At 45.4% G+C, this 20,961-nt stretch overlaps 1 protein-coding gene across 2 annotated transcripts in view; it reads left to right on the forward strand.

Annotated features, from left to right (window-relative positions):
• NRAP (nebulin related anchoring protein) overlaps positions 1–20,961 on the forward strand; it is a 337,786-nt gene that overhangs the window by 70,050 nt on the left and 246,775 nt on the right. For both annotated transcript variants that reach the window (XM_069239330.1, XM_069239331.1), the window contains 3 exons: positions 867–977; positions 11,437–11,541; positions 14,371–14,475. In XM_069239330.1, coding sequence (XP_069095431.1) covers positions 867–977; positions 11,437–11,541; positions 14,371–14,475 — 321 coding nt within the window. The remainder of the gene's footprint in view (positions 1–866; positions 978–11,436; positions 11,542–14,370; positions 14,476–20,961) is intronic.

Below are 20,961 nucleotides of genomic sequence, written 5' to 3' on the forward strand. Positions count from 1 at the left end.
TCAGAGTTCGCACATGGAGAGCAAAGTGGAGGTACGGGATGTGGTTTGTCAAAATGGGAGAAGTGGATCAGAAGAAGAGCAAGGCACTTGAGAGTTAAATGTCTTCTCGACAGGTTATTTGCATCTGATGTGCAACAGCTGGTTTTGGGGGATGACCAGACGTGGCTGCTCAGTTGACATGAAAATTATGCCAAGAGCTAAATAGGTAGGATTAGCAATTAACAAAACTACAGACTTATAAAACGCACTATGTGTTGGAACACAATAAATGCATTAACATTAAATGTTGAGTTTTTATGAAAAAGCACCTAATCTTGCTCTTGAAATTAACTATTTCAAAATCTTAATGCATGTTATATGTATTCAAAATAACTACGACAACAAAAAATGAGGGAATTCTAGATGACACAGTCTTGGCTACGCAAATGGAGGCTGTCCGAACCACTCAGCAACATAAAATGTCTGTTCAATTCAACTGCGCCCCCACCAAAAATGTTAGTTTTCTCAAGAACTATGCAAAACCTCTGAGTCATTCGGATGCTTTCACTTTCACTGGCAGGCAGGTCTACCATACCTATTCTATATTTACCGACCATAGGCTACTTGAGCTTGAGAACTTTTGCAAAAGATAAGTAACTCTTTCAGTTTGTACCAACAGAATTGCACTCTGTCACGAGTGAACTTTTGAACATTTATTTGAATATAAACTAACACCGAATGCAAGCAGTGCTGGGTTAAAATGTATCGGGGCATTTAAAGTAATAACGAAGAGGGTGGAAATGTATAAGTAAAGGATAGGTTAGTGTAGACATTGTTACAGTCATTTACAATCCAATTCACCAATTTACAATTCCCTGTTGGTTTAGCTGAAGTACACAGAAGACTATTACGAGCAGAAGAAGGGAAAAGGAAGCTTTCCTGCTTTGATTACCCCCGCCTACCAAATTGCCAAGAAGGCAAATGAGCTCGCCAGTGATGTAAGTTGACAAAGCAGAATATACCTTTTGAATATGACATTAACTACATATCTGGAGGCAGAAGAACATGGACTGGTTGGACTTTGTTGAAGATGTGATCTTGAAAAAAGCTCCTGTGTATATTTCGTGTTATAACATTTGGCACACCATGACACTGTTACTCTCAACTAGAATTGTTTCCATGCCATGGTGCTCTTATTGTGGGCCATAAACTGTAGCTTCAAATGCAAACCCATATTTTTGTAGCACATCACATTGCCTCAATATTTAGCACCTTGGCGTTCACTTAATGTGAGCCACAAAGTTTAGAATTTCTTGTTTTTCCTGTAAGCTTCAATATTTAGCAAATACTTTACTGTGAGCTGTGCTATTTAACACATTGTTGTGTGAAAAATGAACGCAATTATGTTTTTCACATCACAGTACTCCTATCATCTACAACATGTTTCATGTCAAGGTGCTCTTACTGCGAGCTTGAATATGTAGCACTGTATGGCTCATTTTCTTTGAGCTACAATACTTCATTTTCCAAGACTGTCTCTCGGTTAGCTGGAAAATATAGCCTGTCAGCGTGCTTACACTGCAAAGGACACTTCTCACAATGACATTATGCTTTTGGAAGCTACAACAGTTAGCATGCCACAGTAAACTGACTACACGCAACAATATTTGACATCATGGTCATTTAACTGAACTTAGACTTGTTGATCATCTTATAGTAGTTATCATACTGTGCGATTGAGTTGTTTGGTATTCGATGGGCTTTTGCTGTTGTTGGTGTAATTCGTTCAACATGTGAATGGCAGGGAATTAGTCTTGTCCCCCATCTGAAGTACTCTCTCTGCAAATGTTTGCATTCTATGTACTTAATCAGGCTATTTTCAGCATGCAATGACCCTGTTTCCTTGAGCCATGATTGTATTTAGTCGGCAAATAAAGGTGCGCTGATAAGGAGTCACGTGATGGGGGCTCTAAAAATATGTACATGAACATGTAATGATGCTCTTAATGCGAGCTAGATTCTTTGATGGAATGTTATGAAGCTAACTGTGAGGTTAAATATGTAGTTGGGATGGTATACTGTGCTTCCTCTTTGTGAGAATAATTAGCCATCATATTATTACGCTCAAGCTAGGGGCCAGAATCAATGGTCTGCCTGTTGGTCCACAACCCAAGCAAATAGTCAGGGTAGGAAGGCACAATGGAAGAGCACGAGTCAAAATATAAAAATAATATCTCGCAATATGTTAAAGCACATTTATGACAAAGAGTGCCAACTGTTGTCAGATCCCTTCATCTTATTGTACCTTTAAATTCGCACCTTAATAAGATACATTTTTTTCTGGCCTAGCCGTTGTGCCAGAGTTTCTGATTCACAGACATTAAACATGGATTTATACACTTTTAACTGAAAAAAGAACAAATAATATTATAATCCAGTTCCGAAGTCAAAATGCTTGCCTTTTACTCTACTACTATTCTAGTGCTTTTGGTAAATAAGACAAAATATCCCCCTTGTCATCTTTTCACTTAGATTTATGATCATGCCATAATGCCGTGAAAGATACCCATACCTACTAGTTTCAGGCTTCATTCTGGATCCTGCATAGCCAGTTAAAGAATGCTCTGACCTCTTTACCAAGGACCAACTTGAGATACTGTCTAAATTCATAAAATACCACACCCTTTCTTTCCTCCCCCTCAAACAGTGCTTTAATTGAAAATATAGAAGTGCAGATAGTCCCTGTTTAGAGTTCATGTTTGCTGCTGAGAAGTACCGGTACTCTCCCATTAAATATATTACAGCAGTGCTGAGAAGTGTAGGCACTCTCCCTTTCAAATTAAAGAAGTGCAGGTACTCAGTAGCGGAGAGTACCTGCAAATTTAAAGCACTGCCCTCAACTATTACTTGATCTCACATTCACATTCACAGAGTCATTGAAGGTGCCATGGCATTTGTATATGGTTGACACTCGCACTAACTTACGAGTGGTCCAGAAAGGGGCAATTTCTAGATGAGGTGGAAAGCTGCAAGCTGCACAGCAGTCTGAGGTTGAATCATTAGGTGCCTTTTTCCACACTACTTCAGTTAGAGGTTTGCCCTACAAGTCAAGATAAAAAATTTTGGGGTTCATTTAGAGGTAAATGTAACACTCCTGGCCCATGTTGCCAATATGATGAAAAAGTGCATCAGGCAGAGGCCTCGGCCTGAGATTTTCTCCTCATGCTCACCAGGGATTAACGCTCAACACCCATATATTTCAGGACTCACTGTCACTTCTGCCTTTCTGTAGTCTTCCTAATATTTTAATCCATTGGCCGAACGTAGAGGATGTAGAATTGCACCGGGCCTGTGGGCTGTGGAAAGGGAGATACCACTTTGACTTGTAAATCCTTATATTGATTGCTAGTAAAAGTGAGGATTTGTTTAATATTGACTTTTGTCACTTTTAAATTCAGTTCCTCGCACTGCTCTTCGTACTGCAAAATAGGATAATGAGATGTGTTCCTCATAAGCCCTCAGGATCTGAACCTTCTGTCTCTCCATGGTGTAGATCTAGTTCTGTGGGACGAAGAAATATTTATTCAGACCGCCAGAATTTGGGGTCATCTTCCACCAGAACAGCAGAAAGCTTCACCCCTTCATCTTTTTCACAAGCATCAAAATGCTTAACTTCTATGATGTGACTTCTGCTGTGTGACAAGTGAACACTAAGAGCTGTGTATTTTGCTAAATTCACTTTTGATGTTCTCTATCAGCAAATTCTGGTATATATCCCAATGTACTCATTTACAGATATCAGCCTCAACTCGCTCATTTCCACCTACATTTGGCACGATATTTTATCCAAACAAACGGTGCTGCCCTATTAATAATTGCACTAATAGCTGATTAATTATCAGTATCTCGTTCGTTTTCTATTTGCATTGCACTTTTCATTCGAAAAAAATGATGTTCTTGCTCACTGCAAAACAGTCACAACAACCCAGAATTCTCCTGCGTCTGATGTTTTTCCATGTCTACACTCCGGCCTTCATGTAATCCGTCTGTGGCTGGTGTCTGGGCACATAGTGTTGGGCTTGAGTTGTCAGTTTCAGACGTGAATATTCCTGGAGCACAGGCTGTTCCTACAGCCTAAAGGTGGAACTCCTGTCCTTCTGACGCACAGCCAGCAGTGCCTTCGATTGTCATCATTATGAAATGGGATGCCGTAAAAAATATACCAGTTCTAATTATAGGCACGGCATTTATTTCGGGGGTGCCCCGTCAGGGGAATGCTGCATACTAAATGGCCTGATTGGAACTGGGTGTTCCAGCTATTATTAGCACCATGGTTCTAGGATTCCCGCTTCATGATTTTGCACCAGAAGCAAGAACTGAAAAATAAGTCATTCACTTCATTTCAATGCTGCAAACATGCACATAAGACATGATGTAAATACTGTATACTGTACCTTGATTGTACATTCAATTTACCGGGATAACATGGAATGCTACGTGGACATACAGTTGACAGAAGCTATATAAGCAGCACTGGCAAAACAAATAGGTCTCACATTTAAAAGGTGAGTGTTGACGAATTGCCTTTGCCAGCGTTGTTTTTTTACATTGGACTCCCAAGCATATATATCTTCAAATAGACCTCTAGGAAAGGGAACATTGTTTTTTCGTCATTTCAAATTCGTTACTGTGTGTGTAGTTACCTGGGGCCATTATACTATTTTTGTTTACTGTTCTACCTATGTGAAAAGCAAATAAGATCTTCGAATCTAAGGCATTGCACATTTCTGAAGATTCAGTCCATTGAGTTAATCCATTCATGCAAATTCATCAACATAGTGGAGCATGGCCAGATTTGAATAGTTACTTGGTGACATAATAGCCATGATAAGGTAACACGTTCCTGGTAAGGTAGATGTGCCTTTCACCAACCATCGTGACTCCATGTATGATACAGTTTATAGTGTCAAAAAACAAGCTAAGAAAACGTTTTTCAACGTAAGTAGCAGTTGATAGATAAATTCTCTACAGCAAGGCTAGAAAAAGACACCTCTGTCAGTAAATCTTAAAAAATAACTTTTTTAAACATAGTCCTGTTTCCTTTATGGAAAGTGAGCGTGCAACTATCCCGGTGATTGTGGCCAGTCACAGGAGATCACAAAATGCAAATGCGACCTGTCTAGTGAATATTCATTAAATAGAGCATTCTGCGACCCTGGTATTTTGTGAAGTTACCTATTTGCACATAGGTTGCTTCGCAAAGTCAAAATTGGTCTTAAAAAGTCAGTTTGCAATTTGTGACCACTTCTTGCAAATCATTTCTTAGTACATGAGGCCCAAAGGTTCTTACTAAAATGGCTCTGGTGTGTGTGTGTGGGAGGGGGAGGGGTAATACCATCCAGAGAAATAACAAGACTGAGGGATGTGGTGTTTCTGTGGTGGGGTTTTACTTCCCAATGGGGAAGAACCAGTGCTTAATTTAAGCCAGATAGTCTCCGGTGGAACTTATATCATTCTGGTTCATGGCGATGCTATTTGTTTAGTTTAGAGATGGGCACAACAACAGTTGTTTATTAATTCAATATACATTAATATGCTTCCATTTTCTTGCGATAATGGCATTACTCCTAGTCCTACTCCCTCGCCTTCCTTTTAGACCAATGAGGCCTCCCGCCTCCCCCCTAGACCCTCCCTTCCCCTTTTAAAGCCCCCCCCCCACCCTTACCTCCTCCTGTACAAAAACCAAGCCCAAGCAGCAACTTGGACAGTCCGTACCGGGAGGGCGGGAGGGAACGGAAAGGAAGGCCAGGGATTTGGACTAGGAGTAATGCCATTATCGCAAGAAAATGGAAGCATTACCTCCCGTCCCTCCCTCGCCTTCCTTTTAGACCAATGAGACATAGCAAGAAAAACACAGGAGACGGACACTGAGTTGCAAGAACTTTATTAATATCCTGCACCTTGGCCACCAAAAACCCTACCCCTATTACCTCATAGAGGATAAGACTCGGTGACCTAATACCGACTCCAAACTACCCAAGTCCGACAGCCTATAATGACGCACAAACGTCGAAGGAGAAGCCCAAGTGGCGGCCCTGCAAATTTCCACCACGGAAGTCCCCTGAATCTCCGCCACCGTAGCCGCCATACCCCTGGGAGACCGACCCTGAATCCCTTGAGGAGGAACCACCCCTTTTAAGGAATAGGCCAACAGAATCAATGATCTCACCCACCAACTCAAGGAAGCCGTGGAGGGCTTCTCACCTTTACGTGCCGGAACGAAATTAACAAAAAGCGAATCACCCTTACGAAAAGGAGCCACCACCCGCAGGTACTCCAACAAAGCCCTGCGTACATCCAACAAATGCAAACGGACCTCCTTCCTTGAGGAGGGATTTGGACAAAATGAAGGAAGGATGACCTCCTGGCGAGCATGGAACAAAGAATTGACTTTCGGAATAAATGAAGGGACCGGAACCAGAACCACCCGATCCTGAAAAACCTTACAAAAAGGAAAGGAACAGGCCAAGGCCCCCAATTCCCCTAAACGACGAGCCGAAGTAATGGCTACCAAAAAGAACGTCTTCAAGGACAGATGGCACAAATCACAGTCCCCCAATGGTTCAAAAGGGGCATCCGTTAAAACATCCAAAACCAAAGAAAGATCCCATGAAGGAAAAGAACGTCCAGGGCGAGGAAACAAATTAATAAGACCTTGAAAAAATCTAGGCATCAAGCGCCCTTCATCCGGAAGATTACGCCACGGACCTCTAAATGCCTGAATAGCCGCCCACTGTACCCGTAGAGATGCCACCGACAACACCAATCGAGCACCGTCCTGCAGGAACTGCATCACCTCAAAGATAGACGCGCAGGTAGGATCCAACTCATGACTCAAGCACCAAGAAGAAAAAACCTTCCACTGTCTACCATAGGAAAGTAAAGTGGAACGCCGCCTGGAAGCCTGTAAGGTAGAACTCAAAGCTACAGGTACCCCCAGACCCGTCAAGCCCCGTCGTTCAACTTCCAGGCCGTCAAGTGCAACCTCCTCAACGACCCCAACGGGAGGCAGGGAAACTGCTGGGGAGACGGTCAAAGAGGCAGAGGCCACATCCTCCCGTCTGCCATCAGCCGCAACAACGGGAACCAATTCGCCCGCGGCCAAAGTGGCGCAATCAGGATAACCCTGGATCCCAGATCCCTCACCCACAACAGAAAAGACCTGAGTAGCTGAAACGGTGGGAACGCATACAAAAGGCCCCTCGGCCAAGGACATGACATCCCGTTCACCTCCCAGGCCTGAGGACGCCGAAACTGGGAGCAGAAGCGATCCAACTTCGCGTTTTCCGCGGACGCAAACACATCCAGCACCAGAAGCCCCCAAAGCCGAACCAGATGCAGAAACAGAGACTTCCGGAGGGAGAAAAGTTGAGAGGAAGGAATCACCCTGCTCAGCAGATCCGCCCGAACATTGACCACCCCCCGAATGTACGTAGCCCTGAGAGAAGGAATCCACTCCTGAGCCCACACAAAAATCTTCCTGGCTAGACCGAGCAGAGCCCTCGACCTGGTCCCCCCTTGCCGGTTGACATAAGCCTTGGCCACTAAGTTGTCCGTCCGAACAAGAACCGCCGCACCCCTCAGGGACACCTGGAAATGGACCAGAGTCAATAAGACAGCTCTCAACTCGCGCCAATTCGACGACCGACTCGCCTCCAGAGGGGACCTGAACCCCTGAATCTGAGCCGACCCCATCCACGCACCCCAACCGGAGAGGCTGGCATCCGTAGTCACCACCACGGGTCTCAGAGGTGACAAAGAAACCCCTACCCGAAGATGATCTGCATCCAACCACCATTGCAACTCCCTGCAAATCAATCCGGACCCCGGAACCCTGGCCCTCAGAGAACCGGACCCTGGCGCCCACCTTCTCAAGAACCATGTCATCAAGCACAGGAGATGGAAACGTGCCCAAGGAACCAGAAATATCACTGACGCCAAATGACCCTGTAGACGTAACTATAGAAGAGCTCTGGGTGCAGTCAGTAACACTACCTTCCTTACCAAGGACTGGAGTACACCTAACCTCTTTTCTGACACTGTCACCAAGCCTAGAAGAGTCTGAAACCGAGCCCCTAGAAAAACCAGATCCTGAGACGGAACTAAATCTGATTTCTCCCAGTTGATTAAAAACCCGTGGTTTTGCAGGACCACCAGAACTTGGGCCACCTGCCTCTGCAACAGGACCCGTGATGGGGTATGAATCAAGATGTCGTCCAGATATGGATGAATAAACACCCCGTCTGAATGTATCAAAGCCACCAGGGGGGCCAGCACCTTCGTAAAAATTCGGGGAGAAGATTTGAGACTGAAAGGTAGAACGCAAAACTGATAGTGTTCCTGATCCACAGCAAACCTCAGGAACCTCTATGAAGACCTTGCCACCGGCACGTGCAGGTAAGCATCCTGCAGATCCAGCGACACCAGAAAGTCCCCTTGACTGACCAATGGAAAGATAGTCTGAATAGACAGCATGCGGAAATGCACTGTCCTGATCCAAGCATTCACCTCCTTCAGATTGAGCACAGGTCGAAAACCCCCTGAAACTTTCTGAACAAGAAACAAGACTGAATAAGTGCCCTGACCCCGTTCGTCCAGCGGAACGCGGGAAATGGCCCCCTTGACCAGCAAGTCCCGGACTCCGTCCAATAATGCTCTTCTCCGTGACCCCCCTGAAGGCAGAGGGGTAGGACGTACCCCTGAATCTGGAGGTACCACCACAAAATCGATGACATAACCATTGGCCACAGTGTCTAGCACCCAACGATCGTTGACACTCTCCTCCAAAGCTGAAAGAAAGTGACTCAGCCTTCCCCCAACCGGCCCTATGCCAGGCCCACAGTGATTGTCAGGACCCCTTCTTGAACCCACCCCGGATCGTAGGAGCAGACTTCTTAGGAGAAAAACGCGGCTGAAAACGCTGCTTCCTAAATGAAAAGGATTTGGCATCCATTTTAGGAGAAGAGCGGGAATGTTTCTTCCACCCTTTACCCGAAGTCGATCCCCCTTTATAAGGCAAGGCATGCTTCCGTTCCTTAAATGCTTTGGAAAGCATGGATGGCAATTGATCCCCAAACAAGCTACGACCTTCAAACGGCAGTCTCAGCAAGGCCGCCTTTTCCCCTGGGTGGGCTTTCCAGGAACGTAACCAGAGGGACCTACGAGCCCCAATCAAAGCACCAGAGGCCAGAGCTGAAGTACGGACCACATCAGAAGACACATCTGCCAACAATCTGGCCTGCTGCTCCATACCAGCCAGGAGCTCCGAACATTCCGCCCCTTCCTGAACAGCCACCGCCAGCTTATCAAAGTCCTGCACCAACGACTGGGCCGCATAAGCAGAATATATACCCGCCCTTAGCGCCAGATTCTCAGCTGCAAAAGTTATTTTAAGACCTGAATCCACTTTACTGTCCGTGGCATCCGTAGGCACACAATCCTCAGGATTGACTGCCGTTTTTGCCAATCAGGGTAGCTAAAATTGAATCCAGGCGGACCGAAGGAGGCAATACCTCCTCACCCTCAAGTAAATACAGTTTCTGCAGGAATCGTGGAACTTGAGCCTTATCCACATCCTTCCATTCGCGAAACACCATATCCTTCACAGGTCCCTGAAAAGGCATGGCAAACTTAGAAGGCGTCTGATATTGTGGAAATAAGTGCGATTCTGAGTTTGAAGGTTGAAACACTGGGAAACCCAGATTGTCCGGAACATGTGCCATCACCTCCCACATTTCTTCTCTGGATACATATTTACCCCCAGAGGACGTAGATGGGGCCTCATCACCCTCACTATCTGAGGAGGACTTCCTTGCAGATGCCGAAGTATGGGCAATTTTAGACTGACCAGGCCTGGCCATCCCCGCTTGAAGAGCCCACCTCCTGCACCTCCTCCCTGGACATGAGGGGAGTACCCCTACCCTCCTGTAACTGGGAGCCCCCAGGAGTGGAAACGCCAGCAGCACCCTCCTCCTCCGAGGAGGAAGAAGAGACAATCCTACATCTCTTAGCCGGAACCTTAGGCATGCTAATAATCCAAAATACACTGCCCTTTACCTAAAAGCACTCCCCATATATAGCGACCTGGACCTCCCACAACAGGTATCCACCAATCCCTAAAAAGGTCAAAACTAACTGCAAAGACCATAAAACTGCGGGCAGAACGCCCGTCCTACCTTCAGAAAATAAAAAGCAACACTCCTGCATTTCCCCGCGGCACGGAAAACCGGAAGCCGACGCCCCAGCCACAGAGGGCCGGCTGACCCCGTCAGCCGGCCCTCAGTACGCGCCTCCAGAGCAGCCCGGCTGCTCGGCAAAGCCGCGTCCAGGCTGTAGCACTCCTCGCGGAGCTCCGCGTCCCGAGGAGTGCCTCCATCGAAGACCCACAGGCCCCACCGTGCAGGTAAGGAGAAAGAAAAGCGTCTAGCGTGGGCTAGACAAAAGAACAGGAGGAGGTAAGGGTGGGGGGAGGGTTTAAAAGGGGAAGGGAGGGTCTAGCGGGGAGGCGGGAGGCCTCATTGGTCTAAAAGGAAGGCGAGGGAGAGACGGGAGGTAATGACTAATATCTGGGACCCAAGCAGTCACGAAAGCTTTGGGGCCTGAAACAGTGTGGAGTGTCATACTTGCAGGAGTGTGATGGTTTGTAGTTGTGTTTGTGCTGTCACTGGTAGCTCTGGCAGAGGCAATGGGTGATGCAATCTGCAGCGGTCTCCTGAAAAGAGCCCTGGCATTTATTTATTTATTTATTTATTTTTTAAGTTAAGCACCGGGGAAACACTGGTCATTCACTTTCCTAGCTGAATAAATCTTGGACTCGTGCATTTTCCAGGTATTACCTGGCAAAAATTGTGGGTAAGGTGGAATACATCAAGTGAATATGAAATTAGTGCACCACTCAGATTCTGAAATCTGTGGCCTATGTATGATTTTGGGTGGCAGTGAGATTCAGGATTTAGGAAGAATATGTAGTTTAACAGTAAAGACAGAATGACTTTGTTGTCAACGTCTGTCACCGTATCTAGGAATCCATTTACTTCTAAGTGACTTAGTAAGTACCCTGGGTGCAAAGCCATGTAATCACCCTTAAGAACATACACATCCTAACCTTTTTAGTCTCCAGTGAAGGTGAGGTTTTGAAGTTTGTGCACACTGAAATCAAAGGAGTGTGAGCAAGTAATCTTTGAAGTCTACTGGAAGCAGTTCACTTGTTTGGGGCTTGAAGATGGACGCAAGGAGGTTGACGCCCTCAATTTGAGGGTGGGATGTGAGGTGTAAGTATGTGCACAATAGAACATCAGGATGCAGGCAGAGACTGAAGAGAAAGCAGGGCACAGCGCTGCGCATGATGAGGCGCCTAACACTGTGTGCTTGCCTGTCCTGTCTTCCTGTCTGCATCAGGTGAAGTACCATCAGCAATATCAAAGGGAGATGAAGGGCAAAGCCAGCCAGACATTGGGAACAGACGCCGCCTTTGGAAAACAAACCACAGATCAGTACAGCCAGGTACGTAGCGACAAGGCGACGCTTCAGGTACCCCGTAAAGCCCGCCATTAAAAATGCATGATGCCGCTCTATTATCATTCCTCGCGCTCTGCGCCGGCAACGTCCGCCCCTTCCGAAAACTTTCCTTCGCCACATGAAAGAGGACAGGCTCAAAGCAAGGAAAGTGCTTGAAAAGCGGATTACGCCCTTGCGCTTATTTGCATGTTAATAATAGCAGGCGGCACATGCCGTCCCCCTTTCAAGAGCGTTATTAATATTCAAAGGCAGGCCGGGGAAGTCAAGGTCACGAGAAACTGGGATGAGAGATAAAAACACAACAAACCACAAGCAAACACTGCGCAGGTTCTGAAAAGTGACGAGTTTGAAGTGTGACATGAAAGAAGTATTCCCCTTGGTTATGAGACGCACAGTCAGCCCATTAGATTCATTAGGAAACAAATGGCGGCTCTGGAGGGCCTTTCCTCGTTCACGGTGCCCTACTGAGGTCAGCCCTTAGCGCATGAGGTCCATTTAGGTGGGGGAGTTGCTTTGAGCTACATGTTGATATATACAAGGGTGCTTAGCATTATTCCAGAACCCTCTGAAATATTTAGGGAATTCTTTGCACAAGTTAACTTACTCCTTAGCTCCATACTTCTGTTTTTACATTATTTAAGAATAATTGATGGCTGGGACAATTAAGCCTTGTCCCTTGTGAAACCGCGGCTCTCTTTTACTAGTAAACAATTCCACAGCATATCTTTGTGGTGATGTACATTTTGTCCTTTACAAAGATAGCAGTGGCCAAATGTTACTGCAGTTTCCAACTCCTCTTAGCATTGCAGACTCAGCGTTGAATAAACGCGATCACTGGCCTTTAATAAGTAAGCTTCACTTCGGTTTTTGCTAATTTTAGAGGCTAGATGTTCCAGTCTGTTTCGAGTCGAAGCTTTTTTCCCTCTTCTAACTCTAGGGTGACCAGAGTTTGAACAGGAAAACCGGGACAGGCCAAACAGATGTAGGACTGAAGGGTGATAATGAAAGTGGAATTGGCTTATAAGAAAGAGCCTCTCTCTCTCTGTCCGACGTAAGCGTAGTGGAGTTAGTTCTTTTTAAACTCAGCTGATGGCCCCTCAACAGCATCTCACGATAAAAATATGCAAGTAAACCCAAATAGCAGCAAAGAACACACCCACTTCACACTAAGTGTATGAGGCATTTAGGTGGCCTCATGTTTGACACTGCAAGTAACAAATAGCAAACAAGCGCTAGCGAAAGACCGCTTTCTTCATGTATGCATATATATATTGTAATGTATTAATTTACATTTTTTTGGAAACATGATATTGCCTAACAGCTAAAGCTGCCTCGAGGCTAGATCTACAAAGAAACTGGATCCGGGAAATGAGAACATGACACAGGAGGGGGAAATGGAACTGATGGTTTTGTTTTGTTTGATGGATAGAACTTCATAGTAACCATTGCATGATTCAGAAATGAGAGTGCTACACATCAAAATATGAAGGCAAAAACATAGCCCACTGGAACATACCAGCCCTCTGGAAAAAAAACTTTAGCCGTAGCTACAGGATCTTTGTTAGTCATGGTCGTGTGTTTATGATATTTGCTACATTTTATCTTTGGAGCAATAGAGCATCACTTCCGCTTCATGAAACTGTATAAGCCAACTTGGTCTTTGAGGACCTGGGAGAGGAATCTTGCGTGAATGTGCATACATGGCATCTACTCAGTCAATGGGGCTGACTTACCAATCCAAAGCCTTCAACATCATCTGCGGCATACCCCAGGGCTCATCCCTCAGCCTGATGCTATTCAACATCTACATGGCCCCCCTCGCACAAGTGGCCCGCCAGCACAACTTCAACATCATCTCCTAAGCCGACGACACCCAACTTATCCTCTCCCTCACCAAGGACCCGCACACCGCCAAAACAAACCTCCACGAGGGACTAAAAGCCATCGCCGACTGGATGAGAGACAGCCGGCTAAAACTGACCTCGGACAAAACAGAGGTCCTCATCCTTGGGCGCACCCCCTCCGCCTGGGACAACTCATGGTGGCCGTCCACACTGGGTCCCCCACCAACACCCACCGACAGCGCATGAAACCTCGGCTTCACCCTCGACTCCTCACTCTCCATGTCCAAGCAGGTCAGCCCATCTCCTCCTCCTGCTACAACACCCTCCACATGCTTCGCAGAGTTTACAAATGGATCCCAACAGAAACAAGAAGAACAGTAACCCAGGCCCTCGTCAGCAGCAGACTCGACTACGGCAACGCCCTCTACACCGGTATCTCATCCAAACTCCTCCAACGCCTCCAACGCATCCAAAACGCCTCCGCCCGACTCATCCTCAACATCCCCCACCACTGCCACATCACCCCCCACCTAAGGGACCTTCACTGGCTCCCCGTCAACAAGAGGATCACCTTCAAGCTCTTCACCCACACACACAAGGCACTCCACAACACCGGACCATCATACCTGAACAACAGACTCAGCTTCTACACCCCCACTCGGCATCTCCGCTCCGCTATCCTCGCCTCCATCCCCTGCATCCGATGCAAATCTTCAGGCGGCAGATCATTTTCGTACCTCGCCACCAAGACCTGTAACTCCCTCCCGCCGGATCTACGACAGACCCAGTGCCTTCTTTCCTTCAGAAAACTCCTCAAGACCTGGCTCTTCGAGCAGAAGCAGCAAACCCCCCCCCCCCCCCCCCCCAGCGCCTTGAAACCCTCACGGGTATGTAGCGCGCTTTACAAATTGACTGATTGATGATTGATTGACTTACAACATTCACCCACTTCTCATTGTGCCTTTAATAGGACTACATGGAGGACTATGGAGAGAAGAGAGGAAAAGGCAGTTTCCCGGCTATGATCACTCCAGCTTATCAACATGCCAAGAAAGCTAATGACTTGGCCAGTGATGTGAGTATCACAAGTATATTTGTTTTACTTTTTTACAGATACTGTTTGCTATGGTTTTCCAGTACCACATATTCTCTGTTAGAGGTGTTGAAAGAATGTCCAATTTGGACGCAGTATGTATTCGTGGATTTGTGTAGGGAAAACAACAATTTTTGTTTCTGAATCAGTAGGAGCATTATTGGTGGGTTACACACTTAGGTGAGATGCTCCACCATGAATGGCTTCTTCCCCATCCATCAAAACAACTATAGTATGAACCGCAGCCATAAACTAGACTGTTGGTGATGTAATGTAAAACCTAGCTCTGCATGACTTTCTACAACCTCAACAATACTGTTGGTCTTTTTGTCAGTGGTCTCCTGCATGGTGCTGGAGTGGGGATGGGTACCTTTGAGCTTTAAACTATGTCATCTTTAGGAAGAAAGGCAGCATTTCTGTAAACGCTCCTCTCATGTATTGAAGATAATACCAAGAGCAATAGAATGAAGACAGTCTAGCAACAATGGTGACATACCAGAGAAAAGAGCTGAGATACTGGTGACTACTGGGCACGCAAGGGAAGACATAGACTTCAGACCCTATTAATAGCCATCTCATGACAAAGGTGTATGATTCACATTGTAACACCAAAGCGAGAGTCATTCTACCCCCCTCTCCTCTCTTGATTTTGAATGTAGGAATATGTTAAGCAGAATGTCCTGTTTATGACTGAGCCGGCAGGTACTTGACTATACTTAGCCACAGCTAGGACTGTATTATGTAGCAAGGCGTGCAGGAACTTACACAATCCTCAATATTACCGTAATGTCCATAAACGCACCTGTCACTTCTGAGGGTTCAGGTCCTTCTCCTTCCTGGTACCCTTTCACTGGAATCCTTCATCTGCGATGTTGCCCTTCCTCTGTCCCACTTCAGAAAAGCTCTAAAGTTAAACGTGCCCTTTATCTCCTTTATCGTCAGTGGAATATGGCGCAAGCACATATGTTATTGTCAACGGTCCCCTGCACTCACTTATTATGTTTTGTCCTCTCCTCGCTATCTCTAAAATTGGCCGCATTTTAATCTCCATTGCTTTGCTCCAGTGTATTTGTTATGTAAAACTTGATGTGCTCTCTGGATTGGCCATCAGAAACTACACCACTGAATGGGCCGGAAATGACATATCGATGTGAAGCCTTCTATTTCTAACCAGTCTGGTTTAAGCTGTCATAACACGCTGAGGGAACATATCATTTACAGCAAGTGTGCTGAGACTGAGGACCACCCATTTCAGACCTACTAACTTGCCAGCCATTGTTAAAAGGACCTGGGCATCAGGTGCATTCCCACTTTGGTACCATTTACCTACACCCCTTACTTACTGTACACAGGAGGAGGTAGTCAGCAGCGAGACAACTGTTCCCAACTCAAGAATCAATAATCATGCATGAAAAGAAGTCCAGTAAGTCTTATGTATATAGGCTCTGTTGACCTAGGTAATATGTCTGCATATGTTTCAAATAGTTCATAATAATATATGAGATCTTTAAGGCATTTCTGCTGGGTAGAGGTCAGTCCTCTTCACCATCGTATCACTAGTCGACGTTTGCGATCAATAATGTTACATGGATACATTTTCTACTTATGGTTGGCGTCTGTTTTCATAGCTTAATATGCATATAATAGGATCTAATGTAACGCAGCAGCTTGTCTTTTTAACTGTCTTATTAGTAATATTCTGCCAGTATTTATATATTTGAACCTATCCCCTTGCCAAATACAAAAATTCAGCTTCCTCCCTTTTACACCTTGAACAGTAATTATTATTTTTCATCCCCTTTCGCATCAGGCTTTTCGTTGTATAGTATATCCTGTGTGCAAATTCGAAATGTATGATATGCATGCGACTGTAGCATGGATGTTAGTGGGACTGGCAAAGCTATGTCACCTTTGATCGCCTGGTGTGACAGGTTAAGGTTGGTACCAATAGTGCACATATTGTGCTTGTGCACATAAATAATGCGGCTCCATATCGGGCGCCTGAAAGCTGCCTCGATCGTATGACAATGTGAATATACAATTATGGTTTCTTGCCTGCCCATCCCAACTTAATAAGCAACTATCGAAGGAGTTAAAAAAAATATTGGTTTAATAGCAGCAGGATATTGTTCAATATGTAAAGGGACCTGATAGCACTGCCATTTTCATTATACCTGTTTTAGTAGCCAGTGGTAGCAGTATTGGCATACATCTGTGCACTTGAGATTATAATTAAGCAAACACTTTTCCATAGTTTTTCCTGATAATTGTCCCACCATATCTAGTAATGCAAATTACCACATATCTCACCACATCTGTGATCCACTGTATTGGGTGTTCTCCACTATAGCACCCCGTGGTTTGTGCCAGAGGAAAGATTACAAACGTTTCCTAATTTGTTTGTAACCAAGAGAAAAGTCCATCTTCTTTATTAAAAGGAAATAAATTGGGATTTTTGGCATATATTACCATATCATCTGTGTAAAATGAAATGAGCAACTTTCTCTCTGCAAAACTATTCACCTTATCAGAATGGTGTTGTAAGGAACACCTCGATCTCTAGTGCCTTGAAGAAAAATATCAGGAACAGCGGACATCCTTGTTGTGTGCCTCGCTTCAATGTAATTGGGACCAATATCATATCATCAACGCACACCCTTGCTTTGGGGTTATTATATAGAAGCCGTATTCACTGCATGAATAGATTGGGCATTCCCAGTCGTGATACCACAAAAAAGGTAGTACCACGCCAAGAAGTCAAATGCCTTGGCAGCATCCAACAGCACAGCAACAGCCTCCAATCTGGCTACAGTTGATGTAATAAGCAAATATGGTATGCAAATTGTGTGCAGTTGAGTGGGTGGGGATAAAACCTGACTGAGCCACTAACACCAGGTCTGTCATCATGGATAACAGCCAGTTCGCTAGTATTTTAGCTAAAATTTTCACATCTACATTAACTAGGTAGAGTAGCCTATGCAAGTTGCAATACTGTTGCTGCTTACCAGGGTTATTGATAGACGCTATAAGGGCCTTTCACACAGTTTGTGGGAGCTCTCCCTTTTCCCTCCCCTCGCTGTACACTTGTAGAAAGTACTCAGCTATATTGTGGGCATATGTCTTGGAGAATTCACGTGGCAGGCCATCTAAGCCTTAAACTGTGCAGTTTGGGAACAGTGGATATAATCTTTTCTTTCTCCAGCCAAGGCAATGTCTTCCAAACACTCATTAAAGTGTGTTTCCCTAATTTGGGTATTTCAGGCTTAGAGGTTTTCATAAAGGGTTGAAATAACTGGACTACGTCTTCTGTTACGTGGTGCATGCTTCTATCTTTTGCCTCTATTTCTGCAATGTCCCATGCTGCGTACACATGTCTCAGAACATCTGCCTATAATGTTCTCGACATTCCTCACAATCCATATCCATGGGCAGTAGCTTGTCTTGAGAGGTGTTTTATTTCATTGCCTGTTATTTTATTGCATTCCTATATTTTCTGTTTAACGTCTGCCCATCTAGCTGCACTTGGGTTTGCCATTTGCTGCTGTTCCAGAGGGGTTAGATCAGTTTCAAGCATTTCCCGATGGGCTCTTAATGTTTTCAGAACACCAGTTTGTTTAGACACGCACATCCCTCTATTAACAACTTTGAAATGCTTCCCATATAGTACATTTGTCTCACAGGGATGTGACATTATTTTGGAAGTATACAATGTGTTTCCTTCCTAAATAAAGCATCAGTATGCAAGCTTGAATTAAACACTATGTGATGCTTCGACTGTGTCCTACAGGGATTCCCAATCTCAATGGTACTGCTGAGTGGTCGTACAGTGTTTGCCTCTAACTTATTTATACTGCAAGCACAGGTGACAACCACCAAGAAGGCAAGGCAGTAGCAAAAGTTTAAGTGCATGGAGGCAAAAGACTCAAAAGGGTGCACCTGAAGGGGCCAGAGAACCAGTGGCAAGTACCAAAAGGGAGTAAGGGAAGTCATATCTCAAACCAAGGTCAATAAAAGGAAGAAAAAAAAACTTTGTGGTGAGATAGCAACCCTATCCCCCCAGACTGCCCCATGAATTGCATAACCCAGTATGGCTCACAGTAGAAACACAGAGATACAATTAAGGCTGTCCTAGAATAAGTGATGATCTGACTAAAATCGATACTCTACAGGAGACATAGGTTGTTTGGCACTCCACTTTTGAAACACAGTCAGTAACTACCGTAAGACATGGAAGGTATTTGCTATGCAACACCACCCTCACAACTTCCATACAAATGGGGGGAAGCCTCCCCAGCAATGGACACACCGCATGGAAAAGACAAGAAGGGTGGAGAGGTAGTCATTAGATGACCAGACAGAGTCTTGAGGAGTGAAACCATGAACACATGTCCAAAAGGGGACCACTAGTTATGTCTCTTCATCTGAAGAGTTAAACAGGTCTAGGAATTGAACACCAAATCCCTTGCAGACCTCCTGGAAGAAATTAGGGGTTAGACACAAATGCTGGGAAGACCATGCTGAACAGACTCTGTCCAAATTCCTGAGGAGAGTGGCAGATAAAAATAGGAGATGGCCCTCTGCCCAAGTGCCCAGCTGAACATCCACCAACATCAAACATCTGGTGCAAGCCCAGACTGCCTGTTGATCTAAGTGATCGAAAACATATTGCCGGGCCACACCAACACATCATTATTTTTTAGGTGTGGTAAAAAATGCTGCAGAGCAGTTAAAACCACTGACAGTTTGCTCGATTTCAAAGACTTTTAGTCTGAAATCTGTGACCACATCTTCGCTTAGTTGTCAATCGTTTCCAGAGTAGCATCAATCTGAATGTACTGACATCTGTGGCCATGATCATTAGCCCCTGATTGGAGTAGGAGTCATTTGTACAGCGAGGACAAATTCAACCACCACTGGACCTGGAGATACACAGCAATTGTAAAAATGGGACAGAAGATGCAGATGTTGAAGAGGAGCCCCAGGGGACCGTGAACACACATGTAGCTAGGTCTCGCTAGGCCTTGAGTAATAGATGCACATGGTAATCTAATAGCGCTTCAGGGTCCAAAACTCCAGCTGCAGTTTCATCCATCCTGGTGAGTGAGAGAACAGCATGTCCCTTTCTGTCCTGATCTGTGCCCTAATGAAGAACAAATCTTACAAAGGCCTCAGCTGGCATTTCAGAAGATTGAGCAAAAGCCATGGAACGGAATGCAAGAGGAATGCCTACAGAAGAGAAGGAACATGAAGCAACCTATAGTTCAGTTAGGGAAACAGGCCACTATGCAAGTGGAGGGCCTCCATCATAGTGAAGGCACAGGGTGGAAGAGACCTAAACTGATGTGCATGTACTGGTCTCAGAATCAACAGAATCTCTGATGCTAGGTGCCATTTGGATGTGGAAGTATGTATGATGGTAGATCATAGCCATGAGGTGGATGGACCATAACCATAGATTGACCGTCTTTGACCTGCCAACATGGGCCAGCTCTAGCATAGTCAGGAGAATCTCTGGGGATCCTGACTTCTGCTGCTATTGCAATTGGGATGTGAATACTCCCCTGATGTTGACAGGTGGGGAAAGAGGGTTTTTTTCTGCCACCTCGAGAGCTGGGAAAATGACAGCATAGACTCTAAAGACAAAGGGAATTGCTGGTGCTGCTGTCAGAATGAAAGTAATTAATTTCTGTATTTAAACAGCACATACCTTAATGTTTCTTCAGAACCAGAATCACTCTAAGCCTACTTATGCCTGATGTGCTTGAGCAAAGTGGATGTAGGAGCAGAGGAGGATGAAGAGTACAAGGGCAAATTGACATGCCAGTGTCTGCAAGAGCTTTTGGCCCATAATATCCTAAGGCAGCACCCAGCGCAAAAAGAGTGGCAGCGGCGGGGGAGTGTTCCCCCCGCAAGTAACAGCTTCTGCAAGCCTTTAAGAAAGAAACAATAATAAACTGTGTTTATTATCATTTCGTTGTTAAAGGGCGGGCCATTGGGAATGATGGGGATGAGGGGGGTGCAGTGTGAACTCCCCTCAGTGCGCATGTATCTTTGACTGGCTGTCTTGGGCCGGCCAAACACACATGCGCACTGTGCTCTCCACAGCTCGGCACTGCGTTGCCGGGCTGGAGAGAGCGGGCACAGGCTCCCAGTCAGCCTAAGAGCGCCCTGGCTGGGTGCTCCAGCCAATCCTAATGATGCTCTGAGTAGCGTCATTATTAGCTGCAGGGCAGGCTGGGTACCTGTGCATGCAGTGATGAGGGATCGCGGAGCGGCGCGGCGGAGCTAAGTTTTTATTTATTTATTTTTTATTTATTTATTAAATCGTTTTGTTTCCCACTCTGTGTGCCGCCCGGCCCTGCCCCTTTAGAGCGCAGAGAGCCACGACTGAAAAAGAGGGGAATCAGCAAAAGTGTCTGAGGGCTTTTAAATCAAAAGTAGATTACCATTTCATTTTCAGCTGATAAT

The sequence above is a fragment of the Pleurodeles waltl genome, chromosome 6 (genome assembly GCF_031143425.1).
Source record: "Pleurodeles waltl isolate 20211129_DDA chromosome 6, aPleWal1.hap1.20221129, whole genome shotgun sequence".
Classification (NCBI taxonomy): domain Eukaryota; kingdom Metazoa; phylum Chordata; class Amphibia; order Caudata; family Salamandridae; genus Pleurodeles; species Pleurodeles waltl.